Below are 18,464 nucleotides of genomic sequence, written 5' to 3' on the forward strand. Positions count from 1 at the left end.
TGGACTAACAGAAAGCTGTTCTTTTTTTTCAACTTTCAAACGATTATTGTTATTACTAGCCTACATATATTATTATTATTATTATTTCATTTTTCAGAAATGTAATCCACCACACAAATTTAAATGAAAAAAGGGCAGCTGAACTAGGCAATACCGAATTAGGATCAGCAATTTAATGCAATTTTAACGTAAAAATAAGGGTATAATGAGTGGTAAACTCTGATCAGAACTCGGCGTCGGCACTAACTAAATTTTGAAAGCAGCAGTTTGCAGTTTGTGTGTGACCACTAGGAAGCAGTACAGCACCGCAAAACACTGAAAATATTTGTCAAACTGTATTTATGTAACTTTGGACATTTGTGAAAGGGATCTACTAGCACGAAATATATTTTTGCCAACAAATTATTTTAAAAATTGTGTGATTTCGGAGCTAGAATAGAATAATATTATACTACTGAATGTTTTTTTAAAAACTTAGTGTGTTTTTGTATTTAGAGTCTTTTTTATATATAGTTAACTTAAAGCACAAATAATCATAATTTGAATTTGTTTTTTTTTCATTAGGCGCTAAAACAAGTAATTATGTGAAATGCGGTAGCCTAATCCTGCATTCAATCTATGTTTATTTCTCCTATTTATTACAACAAGCACTGTAAGATTTTTCCCAGCAAATGCATTATTTATACTAATTAATGTGGGACTCTGGATGTGAGTGAAGCAGAAGGTGCAGCGGAGCGGTTCAGTTCACACGCATCACGTGACACACATTGGAACGCGTGTGTCCATCCACACGGTGAAACGCAAGAAATTTGACTGACGTGTCTTGAAACCAATGAGAGACCGGGTAACAAAAGACTCCACCAATGACGACGGAGTGGAGGGCGGAGACATGGAGTGGTTGGCTCGCGTTTGGGAAAAGCAGTGGAAAAGTTGCCTACTGTCTTTAAAAATGATACAGTGAATATTTATGAAGTTGGGTCTGTTCTGCAACTAACCGGTGTTGCGCACCATAGACGGGATTTAAACTTAATTTACTTCAAAGATCCAGAAAGATGGTGAGTAGATAAAGCATGCGTATGAAATTTCCAAACACTTCCACTGAAAGTCTGTTATGTGTGAAATAAGGTTGTAATTTGTAACGCACGTATGTTCAGCGTGATATTGATTTACCTAACGTGACCTGCAGGTTTCACCCTGCAATGCAGCTTATTGTCTGAGCGCTGTCGCAGTGATCATATCTTTTTAATAACATAAACTGAGAAGTTTTCAACATCTGCGCCTGATGGGGCGGCTGCGCTTTTCCTGTTGGATTCCGCTTTACGTGGCAAATGTCAACTCCGCACAGTCATGTTAGATTTTTATTAAAAATCTATACAATTCAGTATTAGTAAACATCGAGCTTTCATAAGAACCGTATACATCGTGTAATCTAATCTTAAACGTGTTGTACAGTGATGCATGTTCAAAGAAATCTTGGAAATATCAGTGAATTATAAAATTGTGATTTGCAAGCCTGGAAAAGTTAAAAAAAAAATCATTCTAATGTGGTCTTGGATTATTTTAATGATTAGGAATCGTTCCAGCTATGACCTAATGGCTCGTTGTGGTGATTTAAAGGTGCACTCCATTTTCTTTAACTTATTAAAAAGTTTATCATACGAAGAAATTAACAAATTAACCAAACTTTTGAGAAATGTGACTAATATGACATTTTATTAGTCATCATAAAATGTCTCATCTCATGTAAGATGAAGACTCCAATCATATCAGTCTTCTAGAAAAAAGTTGTTTTATTTTGAATGGAGGGGAGTCCCTCCTCTTGGTCTCTGAAATGTTGACATCACATATACAGTAACCCATCATGTAATTGACTGAATGTCAGAAATAATACTCCTATATTTACTTTATAAAAGTAATTTGAACAGAATGAGTCCAAATGTCCAAACAAGACACTTGATCTTTTAAGACAAAAATCTTTTAGAAACCAATGACATATAGTATATGGATGTGTGCAGTAAAGAAGAAAATGCAGATGAAATGAAAAAAATATATAGTCCACGGCTTTGATGCAAACCAGCAGCAGTTAGTACACACACACTAGATCCACGCTAATGGGTGCTGCCACTGGGAAAAATTAGAACCTGTCAAATGTAGACAAAAAGTGCACCGTACTTTTAAAGAAATAATTGGAAAAAATCTGGAAAAATTAATTGCTCAAAAAACCCTGCTAGAATACAACAATCAATTTACTGTTCCAAAAATAAAAATGAATACCACATAATGCTTATCATACTAGTGTCCTTCAGTATGAAAACATAAATTCAGTTTGACTACTCATTCTTGACATTTTTGGAAGTGTTCGTCCTTCAAAATATAGGCATTCTGTACTAGAAGGATGCGTGCCTGGAGAGAAGGTTGCCGAACAGTTCCCAAGTAAAGGGCCTTTCTAAAGATCTGAGCTCTCATGCACGCAGTGTGTCATTCAGTTCAGAGCTACATACCTCCCATTAAACATGGATCAAATGTTTGGAAACATTTAAGGAATGCTCTTTTTAATTAGTCAAACTTTTCCACTTCCCCTCAGTTTTATGGCATCATTTCCTTCCCTGGGAGCTGCAGTGCTTTCAGGAATCTGAGGCCCTCTGGCCTTTTCCTAGATGAGTGTGTGTGATACGGGGGAAGAGCCCTCTCATGTGCGACTGCATTGTTTGGCTCCATGCTTGTCCGACTCACTTTGCATCAGAGCGCAGGAGAGGACAGGATTTGCTCAGATTGCAGGCAATTTGCTTAGCAAATAGCCACACCACTGGAGCAGGGGCTTCTCCTCCCACAGTGATCTGCTCCGTAAATAAAGACTGTGGATTACAAGCTTTGTTTTCAAGCTTGCTGAACATTGGTTCAATCCACAGCCAAACGAACATTTGTTTGCAGCCAATCAACATTTCTTTGAGTTGTTCTCTAGTAGTGCTTACACATGTGCAGAGGTTGATATATAATGCAAGTGTGCTCTTTAGGAACGAATGACATTATATCTCAGTGATTCAGTGTGGAGTGGCAAGGCTTTCCTTCAGGAATCTGCAAGGAAAATGGAATTTACGATGGGGGGACTTGAAACAGTGGGAGAAGGAGACAAGTTAGAGGGGAAAACAATTCTTAATTTGCTTTATTCATTGGGTTGTTTTGTTGTGCTAACAGAGTCAGGGCAGATGGTGTTTGGGTGATAAAACATTGTGGTCATGCAGTACACTTGGGATCCATGTTTGTTAATTGTTAGATCTCCCGTGTCCATCTATGAGCTTGTGTGTTCTGTGAAGGATTACTGAAATCCGCTGAGAATCCACAGAGATGCCAAACATGCCAGGAGTGCATGATGCAGCTTCTCGAAGTTCATTCGGTTAAGCACTACAGACTTGCCTTCTCTGAAACTTTTAAGGGATAGTTCTCAAAAATAAAAATTCTATCATAATTTTCTCACTCTCGTGTTGTTCCAAACCTGTATCAGTACTGTACCTGTATTCTTTTTTGGAACATATTAAGATATTTTTTTTCTTATAATGAAAGTCAGTGGAGCCCAAAAACACCCTAAATTCCACTGACTTTCACTCTATTGAAAAAAATGCTGTCATCATTTACTCACCCTCATGTTGTTCCAAACCTGGTGTGTGTTTCCCAAAAGTATTGTTAACCAACTATGATCGCAATTTCCATTGAACTCTATTATTTGGTAACGATGGAACTTTCGACCACAGTTGGCTTTGTGAAACGCATCCCTGTATGAGTTTATTTCTTCTGTTGAACACAAAAGAAGATATTTTAAAGAATGTTGGTTACCAGACAGTTGATGGTAGCCATTGACTTCCTACTTTTTTTCCTACTATAGTCAGTGGCTACCGTCAACTGTCTGGTTACCAACATTCTTCAAAAATATCGTTATTTGTGAATTTTTGGGTGAACTATGCCTTTAATTTCTCGCCTCCTCATCCTCTGTCTAACCCAGCAGGATTTAGACTGGCTTTGACCTGCCTGTGTGTGTGTTCTCTTTGGGTGTGTTTGCTCGAGGTCACACAGTTTGCTTTACAGGTCCGTATTTAACACATTTCATGCTGGTTTATAGGAGAAAATAGATGGATGACATGTGGCGTTTGCTCTTCCAGGTCATTATTTAGTGGTTTGTGAAGTGTACTTCTGTCAGGAATAGACATCTTTGAAGACTCAATGGTAAAACTTAAAGCCATTTATTGTTGTGATAATGTGTTATGTGAGATACCGTTAGCAGTCATTCCTTCAAAGTTCACATGAAATGGAAATTCACCCTATTTTCTACATGCATGTTTTTGATGACTGGAAGCAATTGGAGGAGAGAGGGGAACAGGATTGGGAAAAGACCTCGAGTCGGGACTCAAACTCGGGTCGGCCGAAGCACCACAAGGCTCCAACAAGCCATTTTCATTTTTTATCAAAACTTCATAACTGGATCTTTCGGTGAAATGACAGACTTCTCTCTGGTCTGATTTTGATCTGTCTGTAGTGTCCAATCAACAATTGATGGGTTGAACCACATCCTGCCCTACATTTTTCTAGATAATTCGTTTAATAGGCTATATGCGGTACGTCACACAATGCAGAAAAAAACAGCTGCTGCTACTTTCACTACATGGAGATTTTAAGTATCAGTTGATTAAAGTTCACCCCAAAAACTGAAATTCTGTCATTATTCGCTCACCCTAATGTTGTGGTATACAACTATACAGCTTTCTCTTTTCTGTCAAAACAAGAGCACATTATGCAAAAGTTGTTATTTTGGGTCTGATCTTAGTTCACAAAATCGTTCTGAATCACTAGTTCACGAATCCAGTTCGCTTGTTCCCATTGCAGCGGTTACCAGTTCTGCAAGATTTGGAAACTGCCCATACTGGATGTGGCATACCGACCGTTACAAAGGAATGTGTCCTTCCTGTCAGAAGTAACGCAGTGCTTGGAGTACGTCAGAAAAGAAAGCATCAGTTCACTGTCAGGAATTGTCATGTTGTGTCATTTCGCATCCAGTGTGGATGGCATAACTGATTATAATGGGTTTTATTATATTTGGTTGTGTCGTGTCATGCTCACGTCTGGTGTAGGAGAAGATTATCAGTGAGCGATGACTTAAATTTCGCTCTGTGTCTGTTGTCCTCTTTGGCCATTAAGATAATTTTTGTTTACTCTGTATGAATTAAATTTGTGTGGCGTGATAAGATGAATTCTGATGGTAAATGTGCAAAATGAGGCATATCAGTGTGTATTACACTAACAAACTGACTTCATTCTCTCAGACATGTCTGAAGTGATACAGGAAGCAGCAGACTGGTAGAAGCCCTGAAGCCACATTTCAACAGCAGGGTTTTTTCCCTCGCCCAGCACAATTACACACCCTGAAGTCAAGCTCAAACTAAACATTGATCAGCTCATCATGGTCAATGCTGACACTCCCGGCTCTCTGGATGTTTCATGCACATTGCACAAGCCCAGTAGACTGATCTTCTTATGCGTTTTGTAAGATTTTCAGGGTAATATTTAAAGTAAAAATTAAGACAATTATTAAAATAATTGTAAGTAAAATATCCTATAATGAACGCTGTTTCAGTGTCTATTATCACACCAGCGGTGTGGTTGTGAGTTTTAGTACTGTGGTCTGTAAAATGTACTGTTGTGTCATCAGAACAGAGAAATAAAGCTTGAGACTGTCATGTAGGATTGAATTCATCTTCCATCGCAGCCTTTTCCGAAGCCACAGACCTCTGAAACTTGTAATTTAAAGCTCCCTCATTTAAGTGATATATTGTCATGGTGTCATAATGCTCGGAAGGCAAATGTGCTTTGTTAAGGTTGATCCATAAATTGGTGTTTCTGCACCCACGGCTCTGATTTTTGTGTTGTTATTTTTTTAATGTAAAAATGCAGAATGTTTTGATTTTCTGATTTTCCCACTCATAGTTAGGCAGACATCTGTTCTTATCTCTTTTCTTCATTGTTATGGCATATGGAGTCTGGGGTGAGAGAGAAAAAGTTAAGCTTTAAAGAGTGTGTAGTCTAAACAAGCAGTCACCATCCTGGCTTCTTCCCCCGCTCAGTGACAGACTGTGTCATGAGGATCTGCTCTTATAGTGCACAAGTTCTGGAAGTAAAATTTTTCCTTCATCTCTTCCATAGAGAAAATGACTTTCATAACCTTGAGTTACTTACAATCATTTCTGAGTTTAATACTGTGTGCGTGCGTGCGTGCTACAGTTCAAAAATTGGTAGGTAGAAGTCTTTTATGCTCAAGGCAGCATACAGTAATATAAAAAAAATGTATGATTGCATAGCTGAATTTTCAGCATCATTACTCCAGTCTTCAGTGTCACATGATTCTTCAGAAATCATTCTAATATGCTGATTTGCTCAAAAATAAGAACAATTCTTCTTATCAAAGCTGAAATCGTTTTGCTTGTTAATATTTATTTTGTGTGTGAAAATGTGATTAAAAAAAAAATGGGGGGGGGGGGGATTCTTAGATGAACAGAAAGTTAGGAAAAGTCTTTAGTGTCACTTTTTGGTCAATTAATCAAAATTCAATGAGATGCATTACAATTTATACATGTTTGTTTACATACATTTTTGTTTTTGAGTAATTGATTGGGGGAAGAATACTCCTGCTGCTAAACAAACCAAATGCTGTCACTTGTAGTTTTGCTGTCATTCCAAATGATTAAAATGACTGTCAGCAAAACAGATTTTCTGCTCGTCATGTTTGTTAGTGACTTGTGAGTCGTTATGTGTAGAAAGTACTGTGATAACGAGAGAACAGCTTGCGTGTCTGTGCCAGGATCTTATTGTGTGTGTGATAATAGTCGTGCGTCAGTCAGTCCGCCTCGTCTCTCGCTGACCTTCAGGGTCGCACACACATGAGTCTCATGAGAAACCCCTCTATTCCACACCACAGAATGACTTCACTGTTCCACTGACCCTCGTCTGAAAACACAGCTGAGAGGAAAGCACTGTTGCATCTGAGAGAGAGAGAGAGAGAGAGAGAGAGAGAGAGATGCAGAAAAAGATACAGGGTTTTTCTATCCCTCCCTGCCACAGATTGTCCAGAGTCACTCATGTCTGTACATGTGCGTGCGTTTCCAGTTTGGATGTAATAAGTGGGCCAGCAGTGACGAACTGCCACTCCAATGTCATGTGACACTTGATTACATATCTGACTTTGACATACAGTGTCGCTTGCTGACTGGGTGGGGAGAAATTTTTAGCCCAGTATGTTCTGGTGGTGTAGTGTTCTGCAATGATAACAGAAGTCATATCAGTGCATGTGAGCAAACAGAGGCCAGATTCGGAGTGATTGTGGACTGAAGGTGTCTGTGAGATTATGAGAGTCACCAGGGTTGAATAGGACTGAGGTAAGTCCGAGCTGATGTGATGGTTTAATGATTTGTTCCAAGTTATCAGCACAGTTCAGATCAAATCATTTTAATAAAACTATTTAAATTAGGTAGGGATGCTAATTTTGTATAAACTTAAAGATGAGTTTTTGTAAACTTAGAAATTTAAAACTGATGCGCATGTAATTGTTTAGCAAATGAAAAAAGAAAAAGACTCCTTCCATGAATTTCCCCCCAAACACTCTGTTTTTTTATTAAAATTCATTTTGATATTTTTGGTAGGCATAAAATGTCATGGAAGTAAGTGTCTTTAGGAAGAAAAAAGCCTCTTTAAATGAAGGAAATTATTAAAAAGAAAACCTTAAAATTGCAGTAAAATGGAAGTAAGGGCAGATATTTTCTTCCGTATTGTGACATACATCCCTAGTGTAACAGATTACCTGTGTTACTTGGTTCTGTCTATCACTTGTTGATTGGATTGCACTCAAAAACAAATACAAACTTAGTCATTCACCCAGAACAAATTCATGTGCATACGCACGTCGTGTTGTGAATTAGGCAGAGAGTTTTCGCGAGAAGTTCAAATGTTCAAATGCGAATAGCGTACGCAATTATTAGTGAATGATTCCCAGTGTCTCCCATTTATAATGTTTATATACATTTAATTATTCAAAGAAATCATATGATCAACTTTTATGGTGCTTTTTCTGTCCTTTTCGGAGCTTGATGACCCCTGATCATCACAATGAACTGCCATCGTATGCAAAGTTCTGCATAACGATTATTTAAAAATTTTTACTTTTGTGTTCCTGGAAAACACAACATTGTATGAGTTTGAAACAACCATGAGGAGGATGGGTAAATAATAGCATAATTGTCATTTTGGATGAGCTATTGCTTTAAGCTATGAGGTCATTCTTGTGTGTGTTTGTGTGGGTGAACTCTGTCTCTGTGGCTAACCGCTGTCTCTCTGCTCCTGTAGGTTTGTTAGAGTTGGTGAAGGATCTCTCCCTGATCCATCAGTGTGTGTCTCAGAAGAGCGTGTTCAGCATGGACGTGGAGGATTTCCCCCCTCCTCCACCAGACCGTAAGCAGATCCGTCCTCTCACAGCTCTCTGCACACAGACTGTTTACTTTGACAAGAGGACAGTGTGTTTCTGGCACAAAAATGGGAATGCCAATTTTTGTCGAAGCATCTAAAAGCAGCAGGGGTTTTACTGACGAGAGTCATGGCCATATTCACGCTCACTGTGTCGAAAGCACAGGAATATCATGCTTATAGGAGCCTGAAGGGTAGAGAGGAGAGGAGAAGAGAATGAACAGTGTAAACACATTCCATGGCTCAGCCACTAAGAAGCGTGTGGGTTGAAGAGCGGAGGAACGCCAGAACGAATGCAGGGGAGGTGGAAAAAAGCAGCTAGAAAACAGAGAATGTGTCTTGATGCGGAGAGAATGACAGAAGACCGAAATATTCGTTTAACTAATTAAAGTAGTGCTGTAATTAAAGGGATTGTTGAAAAATTATTGTCATTTGCTCCCTCATATCATTCCAGATCTGTATGTCTTCGTACATACCTATTCACAACTTGTACACTATGATTCTATGAGGTAATTTTCGTTGTGCAATAGTCTACACACATTGGTGTGAGGAAGTTTGATTTTAAACTTTGAATTTAAATGATTTATATTTACTAAAAATTATAATGAATAAATGAATGAACTAAATATGTATTCGGTCTTTAAAGACTTGTTTAAATTATACAAATTCTTATTTGCTAAATGCCGACAGTATATGATAATGTTTACTTTCTCTATTTTTTAAGGTTTTGTCTAATAATATATAGGAAGAGAATGGAGGTCCTGTGCGTCTGCACTCCGGCACTCAGCGCTGTCTATTTATAAATTAAGAAAGACATTATTTCTGTAAAATGTGATATATCTGTCTGCCGCTATTCAGTATAACAGTTTAAAACCATAAGCCCTTTAAGATCTTTTCCAAACCAGCAAATGAATAATCTGCATCGTAAGGAACGAGACCCATTTGAGTCGATAAGCTAATGTTAAAGTTTAAACTAAAACTGCACACATTCCACATTATTTTAAAGCTCTTACTGCATGAATATTCACCGTCGGTCATGTTTGCGAATATACGGAAACTCCTTCGTGCTTTATCTCTCTCTTCATTCATTCATTCATTCATTCATTAACACTGAGAGCTGATAAAGCCACTTTCAAATCTCTCTGTTCATGCCTCAGTGATTCTTTCTCAGACTAGTGTTTTTTTCCCATTACACAGTTAAAGGGATAGTTCACCCAAAAATGAAAATTCTACCGTTAATTACTCACCCTCATGTCTTTCCAGACTCGTAAGACCTTTGTTCATCTTCAGAACACAAATGAAGATATTTTTGATGGAATCTGAGAGCTTTCTGAGCCCTCCATACATAGACAGCACCGCAACGACCACTTTCAAGGCCCAGAAAGGTAGTATAGACATTGTTAAAATAGTCCATGTGACTCCAGTGGTTCAATAATGTTAAGAAGCAATGAGAATATGCAAAAAACAAACAAAAATAACAACTTTATTGAAGAATTTCTTCTCTTCTGTTGATCAGTCTCCTACGCTGTTTACGTTGTAACCACAGTGCTGCGCTTCTGGGTTCTACGTCAGTACGCCGACGCTGTTCACGTGAGCACCACGACACATGCGTGTGATGCTGACGGAGAAGCTGGCCAATACATAGTCTGCGTTCTGACGTAGAACCCGGAAGCGATGCAGTGTGTTTACTACGTCAACAGTGTAGGAGACTGATCAATAGAAGAGAAGAAATTCTTCAATAAAGTTATTTTTGTTTGTTTTTTGCACACAAAGTATTCTCATCGCTTCATAACATTAAGGTTAAACCACTGGAGTCACATGGACTATTTTAACGATGTTTTACCACCTTTCTGGGCCTTGAAAGTGGTCTTTGAGTTGCTGTCTATGGAGGGCTCAGAAAGCTCTCGGATTCCATCAAAAATATCTTAATTTATGTTCCGAAGAGGACCGAAGGTCTTATGAGTTTGGAACGACATGAGGGTGAGTAATTAATGACTGAATTTTTTTATTTTGGGGTGAACTAACCCTTTAAGTCCAAAAGAAGAAGGCTAACTCATCTGAAGTTTCCTAAACTCTTAACCTTTGACATTTCCTCTCAGGGATTTAAAGATGTGGCCTGCTCTGACCTGTACTCCCACACCAGGTGCTCAGCGTCGTACTGTAATGAGGGATACTTGGGGGTCAAATGCTGTTTTAACATGGAGTCAGATTGTTTCGTTGTAAATTGTTCATTCACGTTACTGAATGTCATGTTAATGGTTACATGGAGATTGTTTTTGTTTGCATGCCGACTGTCATGTGTAGCTGTAAGGCATGCAGGGACGGCGCTCCTACTAGCTCACACTGAATAAAGATGACATTTCATCTGTCAACAAGTAACAGTGGTAAACCAAACTACTATAAGATGGGTTCACACTGTACAGTTTTTTTTTTTTGTATTCCCGTGAGATCCTGGGTGGAAGCCATTGTGCATTTCCACAATTATTTTTGTTTTAGGATATTGTGTAAGATTAAACCAAATCAATTACAATATACAATATAATATATATAATAAAATATAATTTTGTGTAACATGTACTGATCAAAAGTTTGGTGTCTGTATGTAAATTAACTTTTTTTTTTTTAAAGAAGCTCACCAAGGCTAATTTTATTTGATTACAAATACACTAAAACAGTAATATTATGAAATATTCGTACAATTTAAAATAAGCATTTTCTTTTTGTTTCTATCATCAGTGTCACATGATCGCTCAGAAATCATTCTAATATACTGATTTGATGCTGAAGAAACATTTCATATTATTATTATTATTATCAATGTTGAAAACAGTTGTGCTGCATAATATTTTTGTCTATGACACTTTTTTTCAGAATTTTTTGAATAGAAAGTTTAATAGAACGACATTTATTTGAAATGCAAATCTTTTGGTACATTATAAATGTCCTTACTGTCACTTTTGATCAATTTAATGTGTCCTTGCTAAATAAGTAAAAGTAATTTCTTAAAAAATGACTGACACCAAACCTTTTGAATGGTAGTGTATACAACAATATAATGTAATATTGTGATATGTAACACTTTAAACAACATAAATGTTGAAAAGAAACTCTCCTTATACAAAAAGTGAGCTCCTGAAATAACATTATAAAGAGCAATTATGCATTATGGAGAAAAAAAGTGTTCACAAATTATGCTCCGCAAAGTTTTTCTCAGAAGATGGCAATAAAGCGAGACGTGTGCACCTGGCTTTAAGTGGCTTAGAATGAGAAATGCTTTGCTTATGGAAGTCAGTGGAGGAAATTGGTCTGTCGGTTGTTCTCTTACGTAGAGTTCTCTCGTACTGCGTCGAAAGAACGCTACGGGAAAGATATTTCTTTGTCGAGATTGAAGCCTAAAATTAATCCTTAATTTTGTAATATTGTAAAACGCTTTTCTGAAGCATACAACCTAGGCGGAGCAATACAGCTCACCCATTGGCTGCTCTGCCAGAAAAGCACAGCCTATGCGAGGCCAGAGACGCTGACCAATGAGGACGCTTCGCGCCCTTCTGCGTCACCTCCCGCCCAAACAGGCGTGGCCTAGGCCTATAAATACGAGCATAGCTGTCTAACACGCCGATTTTCTTAAATTCAACGAAGCTGCACGCATCGCTGGATTGATTCGAGCCGCCACAGCCGTTTGGATACAAGCACCTCAGCAGGACGAGCCCTTACCTGAAGCCGCTGGTCATCGCCGCCTTCAGCCGCCGTTCCCTGCTGCGCTTCTCCGGCGTGGATATATCCTTTCAGTTTTGTGTGTGTTTTGTGTGTGTGTTCGCCTACCGCGTCACACACTTTTTCCTCACAAAAGAGCAACGAGTGTCTTTTTAAAGATGTCTCGCTTTTCCTGCGGCTCCTGCCGAGCCGCGCTCATCGACGGGGACCACCACGAACTATGTGTTTCCTGCTTGGGCGAGGAACATGCAGCTATCGCTCTCGGTGATGGCGGCTGCCATCACTGCGACATGATGCCAATCGCGACTCTGCGGACTCGCCTTGCATCTTTCGCCGAAGCTGCTCAACCGCCCCCTGTAGCGCCGCGCCGTAAAAAGCGCCGTGCTCAGCGGGTCCCGGAACCTCCCTCCACGAGGAGCTCGCCGCCGCCGCCGCTAGCTCCTCTCAACGTTTCGCTTGAGTCGCTCACCGACGGACAACAGCCGCAGCACTCCGCTTTGTCCGTTATGGAAGACGACCAGCAAGCTGTATCAGAGGGAGATGATGATTGCTGTTCGCTTCTCGCTTCGGAGAGCGAGGGTTGGGCGAGCTCCGTGGACCTCCCCTCCCCCGCTGTTCGGGAGCGCAGAGGAGGGAAGATCAGCATCGAGGCAGAACTGATGCGTCTGCTCACACAGGCCGTGTCGAGCCTCGGCCTCGATTGGTCGACGCCCGAGCAACCTGCACTCAACCGGCTGGATGGCCGCTTCCTCTCTGGAGACCGCGCTGCGCCCCCCTCCAGACACGCACCGTTTCTTCCTGAGCTTCATGAAGAGGTAGCGAAATCGTGGAAGGCGCCATTTTCAGCCAGAGTACGTACTTCTGCCTCGCCAGCATTCTCCGTAGTGGACGGTGCTCGAGACAGAGGCTACCACGCTCTCCCTCCGGTCGAGGAGGCTGTAGCGACTCACCTTTGCCCACCCTCTGCTGGACGGCGGGCTAAGGGAGTCCTACCATCCAAAGCTTGCCGCACATCGTCAGCTCTGAACGGTCGCGTGTATTCCGCCGCCGGACAAGCTGCATCGGCGCTGCACACCATGGCGGTGCTTCAAATCCACCAGGCCAACCTCCTCTGCAAGCTAGACGAGGAAGGCCCGGGCGCGATCAGTGTTCCGGACTTACGTAGCGCCACAGACCTAGCTCTTCGCGCTACAAAGTCCGCCGCACACGCCATCGGCAGGATTATGGCCACAGCTACTGTTTCCGAGAGACATTTATGGCTGACTCTCTCTGAAATGGCGGAGTCCGAGCGCTCTGCGTTCCTCGACGCCCCCATTTCACCGGCTGGCCTCTTCGGATCCTCCGTGAAGGACTTCGCGGACCGATTCGCCGAGGTACAGAAAACTTCACAGGCCATGAGACATTTCCTGCCAAAGCGCTCCAGTTCCGCAACAGGCCGCCCTAAACAGCCGCCTGCCCGAACTCAGCAGCGCCCCGCGCCCGCCGCACCGGCCCAGCAGCAACAGGCCCGAGAGAGACCACGGTCTCGCTCCGCCGGACGCCGCCCGCCACCGCGTGGTCCTCGGCCCAAGATTTCAATCAAGCCCGAGGCCTCGGCGCCATCCTAGCCCTGCTAGGAAAAAGACGGTGTTCGGGTCCCGCTGCGGCCGGACTTCCACCAAAGATTCCCGCTTGTACAGCCCTAAGTTCCGCGTTTGTACCAGTGTACTCAGCAGCCAACAAACCGGCCGTAAAGCCCGTTTGCCTGCACACAAACGCCGTTTTCACGGCGACCCAGATAAATCTAAAAAAGAGTTTAATTTCTGGTGTTCCGGCCAAGGCCGATGGTGTAATGTGTGTAACTGCAATGCCCACCCAGTGCCCATTCATTCACACAAGCACAGCCCCGTTCAACACAGGGTTTGCACACATAAAATCGGCTCACACCGATTGTGCTTTACGTGTAGTGAGCGTGCCCACTGTCCAGTGCCCACAACCACTACACACTGCACGTTCCGCGGTTTCTGTAAAAACGAAACTAACGAACGGTCAGTCAGTACACAAACACAGTGTCCCCGGTGTTATAAATGTGCCCGCTACCAAGCGCCCACGTTTATTCACAAACATAACGAGCCCCGTAGGGCTCGCCCCGCGTGCTCTCTCTCAACTCAGAGAGTCGAGCGCGCGCGGGACGCATACTGTGTTAAACATGTCCCCCGCCTCAGACGCCACGGCGTCCATGTTACAGCACACGGTTGCTCTCGTGTCGCCGCCATTTCGCGACCAGAGCCCAGATTACATTCAACCCCTAGTCACACGTGCAGATGCATGGGAAGGACTACCCGGGGTCTCAGAATGGGTGCTAGAGACTATAAAAAGAGGCTATTCGCTACAGTTTTATCGACGCCCTCCCCGTTTCACGGGAAAAGTCGAAACCACGGTAAAAACAGAAGTAGCACATCTACTTCGAGCCGAAATAGCAAATCTATTGAGCAAAGGGGCCATAGAGCCTTTATCTCAAGCTCAGAGCGAAGGGAGCCTGTACAGCAGATATTTCCTGGTACCGAAGAAAGACGGGGGTCTCAGACCCATTTTAGATCTAAGGCGTCTGAACAAAACGCTAACAAAGCGGAAGTTCAGAATGCTCACGACCAGAAGTATCCTCGCGCAAATTCGCCGAGGAGACTGGTTTATGGCAATAGATCTGAAAGACGCGTATTTTCACATACAAATTGCGTCACGTCACAGGCGATTTTTGAGATTCGCCTTCGAGGGCCGGGCATATCAGTACACAGTCCTGCCATTCGGCCTGTCTCTAGCACCTCGTACATTTACAGTGTGCATGGACGCGGCGCTGGCACCCCTGAGACTCCGGGGCGTTAGAATTCTGAACTATTTGGACGATTGGCTAATTCTGGCTCAATCGCCGTCAGAACTCGCTCACCACAAGACACTAATACTCGATCACCTCGAGTGCTTAGGTCTGAGAGTCAATTGGGAGAAAAGTTCACTGTTTCCCAGTCAAAGGATCTCCTTTTTAGGACTGGATCTGAACTCACTGTCTATGACAGCACAGCTGTCATCACAGCGCAGGCGAAATACCCTGCAAATGGCGAAATCCTTCCTCAGCGGCCACATAGTGCCACTCAGGAGATTTCAGAAAATGCTGGGCCTCATGGCCTCAGCCTCAACAGTGCTGCAGTTGGGCCTGCTGCGCATGCGCCCACTACAGTTCTGGTTGAGAGCGCGTGTACCGCGCCGAGCATGGTTACACGGTCGTTATCGCCTCAAGGTCACTCAGGAATGCATTTCAGCCCTGACACCATGGAGAGCGTCAGACTGGTACCGGTCAGGTGTAAGCCTGGGGACTTCCTCGAGCCTGAAGGTGGTGTCCACGGACGCGTCCACCTCAGGCTGGGGAGCACTGCTCGACGGCAGACCGCTCTTTGGCCAGTGGGCAGAGCGAGCCAAACTACCGCACATAAACTGCCTGGAAATGATGGCAGTGGACTTTGCGCTGAGGCGCTTCTGTCCCCGGATAAAAGGACACCACGTCCTGGTCCGCTCGGACAACATGTCGGTAGTAGCCTACATAAACCGCCAGGGTGGCGTGAGATCCCGGAACCTATTCAGGTTAGCGGAACGCATACTGGTGTGGGCCCAGCACAACCTGCGCTCGTTAAGAGCAATGCACGTGCCAGGCCACTTGAACGTAGGCCCGGACAGACTCTCACGGGACAACGTTCCTACGGGAGAGTGGTCCCTACACACACAGACAGTGCGTCTGCTGTGGAAAACGTTCGGCAGAGCGGAAATAGACCTGTTTGCAAACCAGCAAAACGCTCACTGCCCAGAATTCTTTTCGAAGAGCGCGAACGCGCTGGCCAGAGTCTGGCCCCGCCGCCCGCTCTATGCTTTTCCTCCTGTCTCACTCCTGCCTCAAGTGCTGGAGCGTATCAAGGAGAGCGGATGCTCAGTACTGCTAGTTGCTCCATTCTGGACGAATCAGACCTGGTTCCCAGCTTTGATGCGACTGAAAAGTACTGCCCCGTGGCCGATTCCAGTGAGGAGAGACCTCCTCTCACAGGCCAAGGGCTCGATTCTGCATCCTCACCCCGAGCTTTGGTCCCTACACGTATGGGCCATAAACGGGTACCCGCTAACCTCCCAAGAGGAGTGTTAGACACGATCGAACAAGCTAGGGCTCCGTCTACTAGACGGCTCTACGCTTCCAAATGGTCGGTGTTCTCTGGATGGTGTTCAGATCAAGGTCTGTCACCACTTCAGTGTGGAGAACCGGAGATTCTCTCCTTCTTGCAAGAGCTATTGGATAAGGGAAGAACCCCATCCACGCTCAAAGTCTATGTGGCTGCCATATCAGCGTTCGTTAATCCAACGCTTGGCCGTTCACTAGGCAGGAACGACCTGGTGGTCCGCTTCCTGAGAGGCGCCAGGAGGTTAAACCCTCCAAGGCCTCCTTCAGTCCCCGTTTGGGACCTTTCTACAGTGTTGAACGCTATGAAAGGGGCCCCTTTCGAGCCTATTCACTCAGTTGACATGAAACACCTGTCTCTCAAGACCGTGTTTCTTTTGGCTCTCGCTTCAGTGAAGCGTGTGGGAGACTTGCAAGCGCTCTCAGTGAGAGCTTCTTGTATGGAGTTCGGGCCAAACGACTCTATAGTCGTATTGAAACCGAAGCATGGGTACGTGCCTAAGTCCCTCAACACACCGTTCAGGGCTCAGGTCATCTCCCTGTCGGCCCTGCCGGCCTCAGAGGACGGAAATAGCTCCCTTTGCCCGGTCAGGGCATTAAGAGCTTACGTGTCCCGCTCCGCTGTTTTTCGACAGACGGAGCAGCTCTTTGTTTCGTTCAGCGGGCGCTCCAAGGGACGAGCCGCAACGAAACAGAGTCTGTCTCGATGGGTAGTGGACGCCATTGCGCTAGCCTACGCATCTAGAGGCTTGGAATGCCCTTTGGGCATCAGAGCACATTCCACGAGAGGCATGGCCTCTTCATGGGCTTGGTATAGCGGAATCTCGTTACAAGATATCTGTATGGCGGCAGGCTGGGCCTCCCCGTCTACATTTATTAGGTTCTATAACCTAGAGGTTCCTGCGTTGCAGGCTAAACGCGCGCGCCCTTAGGTGTCTGTGTCGATCCAAGAACACGCACGGCGGTTTGCATAGGGTTCCCGTAGCGTTCTTTCGACGCAGTACGAGAGAACTCTACGTAAGAGAACGTACTCGGTTACTAACGTAACCTCGGTTCTCTCTAGGAGTGGGAACGAGTACTGCGTCTCATGGCAGTGCGTGTCCACGCTGCGTCGCTTCATTGACGAAAATCGGCGTGTTAGACAGCTATGCTCGTATTTATAGGCCTAGGCCACGCCTGTTTGGGCGGGAGGTGACGCAGAAGGGCGCGAAGCGTCCTCATTGGTCAGCGTCTCTGGCCTCGCATAGGCTGTGCTTTTCTGGCAGAGCAGCCAATGGGTGAGCTGTATTGCTCCGCCTAGGTTGTATGCTTCAGAAAAGCGTTTTACAATATTACAAAATTAAGGATTAATTTTAGGCTTCAATCTCGACAAAGAAATATCTTTCCCGTAGCGTTCTTTCGACGCAGTACTCGTTCCCTCTCCTAGAGAGAACCGAGGTTACGTTAGTAACCGAGTACGTTTTTGGACTTTGCAGCCTGAAGTGGGAGGACGACATGTTTTCACTATGTTTGGAATCTCTGCTATTCCAGTGAGCAAACTCTTACCAGCGCGCCACGGTGGATTTATCGGCTTTAAGAGATAACTGTTTCCGTCAGCGGAAACATGGTTTCCTGGGCAGCGCTCCAGAGTCTTTCAGTTTTACCACTCCTCACATTATCCCTGTGAGAGGAAAAACAAACATTATTTAAGACTCCGTGTAATGAATTTCAGTGGTTTAGAGATCTTAATGTCCAGATACAGTCTTGTTTTGTAAATAAACTGTAACAGGCTTAATTAATGTAGTGAAGTATAATGGTCACTGTGTGTGCTTCAGCCCCTGCGATTGGACAGGGGGTCCGGAGCTGAATGGAGGAAAAGAACTCTCACATTACTCACATTTCTGAAGAGTGAGTCACTGGGTCAAGAGAATCCATGAACTGCCAAGCATTTGCTTCATAATAGCCTCACCCCGTAAAGGGCTCCCTCCCGGTCTCTTCTCTTATTCATCAGCTCTCGCTTCTTTCTACCTTGCACATCTTTCATCTATACTGTAAAGCTGCCAATGAGTTTCTTATATAG

At 43.7% G+C, this 18,464-nt stretch overlaps 1 protein-coding gene across 3 annotated transcripts in view; it reads left to right on the plus strand.

Moving 5' to 3' along the window:
• Positions 1–843: 843 nt before the first annotated feature.
• Positions 844–18,464, plus strand: part of arhgef10 (Rho guanine nucleotide exchange factor (GEF) 10) — a 55,580-nt gene continuing 37,959 nt past the window's right edge. The window contains exons 1-2 of one of the 3 annotated variants that reach the window (XM_079632283.1): positions 844–1,055; positions 8,383–8,487. In XM_079632283.1, the coding sequence (XP_079488409.1) occupies positions 8,451–8,487 (37 nt within the window). In that variant the 5' untranslated portion in view covers positions 844–1,055; positions 8,383–8,450. Of the gene's footprint in view, positions 1,056–7,346; positions 7,419–8,382; positions 8,488–18,464 lie in introns of those variants that run through there. The other 2 variants (XM_079632285.1, XM_079632284.1) reach the window with 2 other exon arrangements.

This window comes from Phoxinus phoxinus (genome assembly GCF_949152265.1).
Source record: "Phoxinus phoxinus genome assembly, chromosome: 13".
NCBI classification, from domain to species: domain Eukaryota; kingdom Metazoa; phylum Chordata; class Actinopteri; order Cypriniformes; family Leuciscidae; genus Phoxinus; species Phoxinus phoxinus.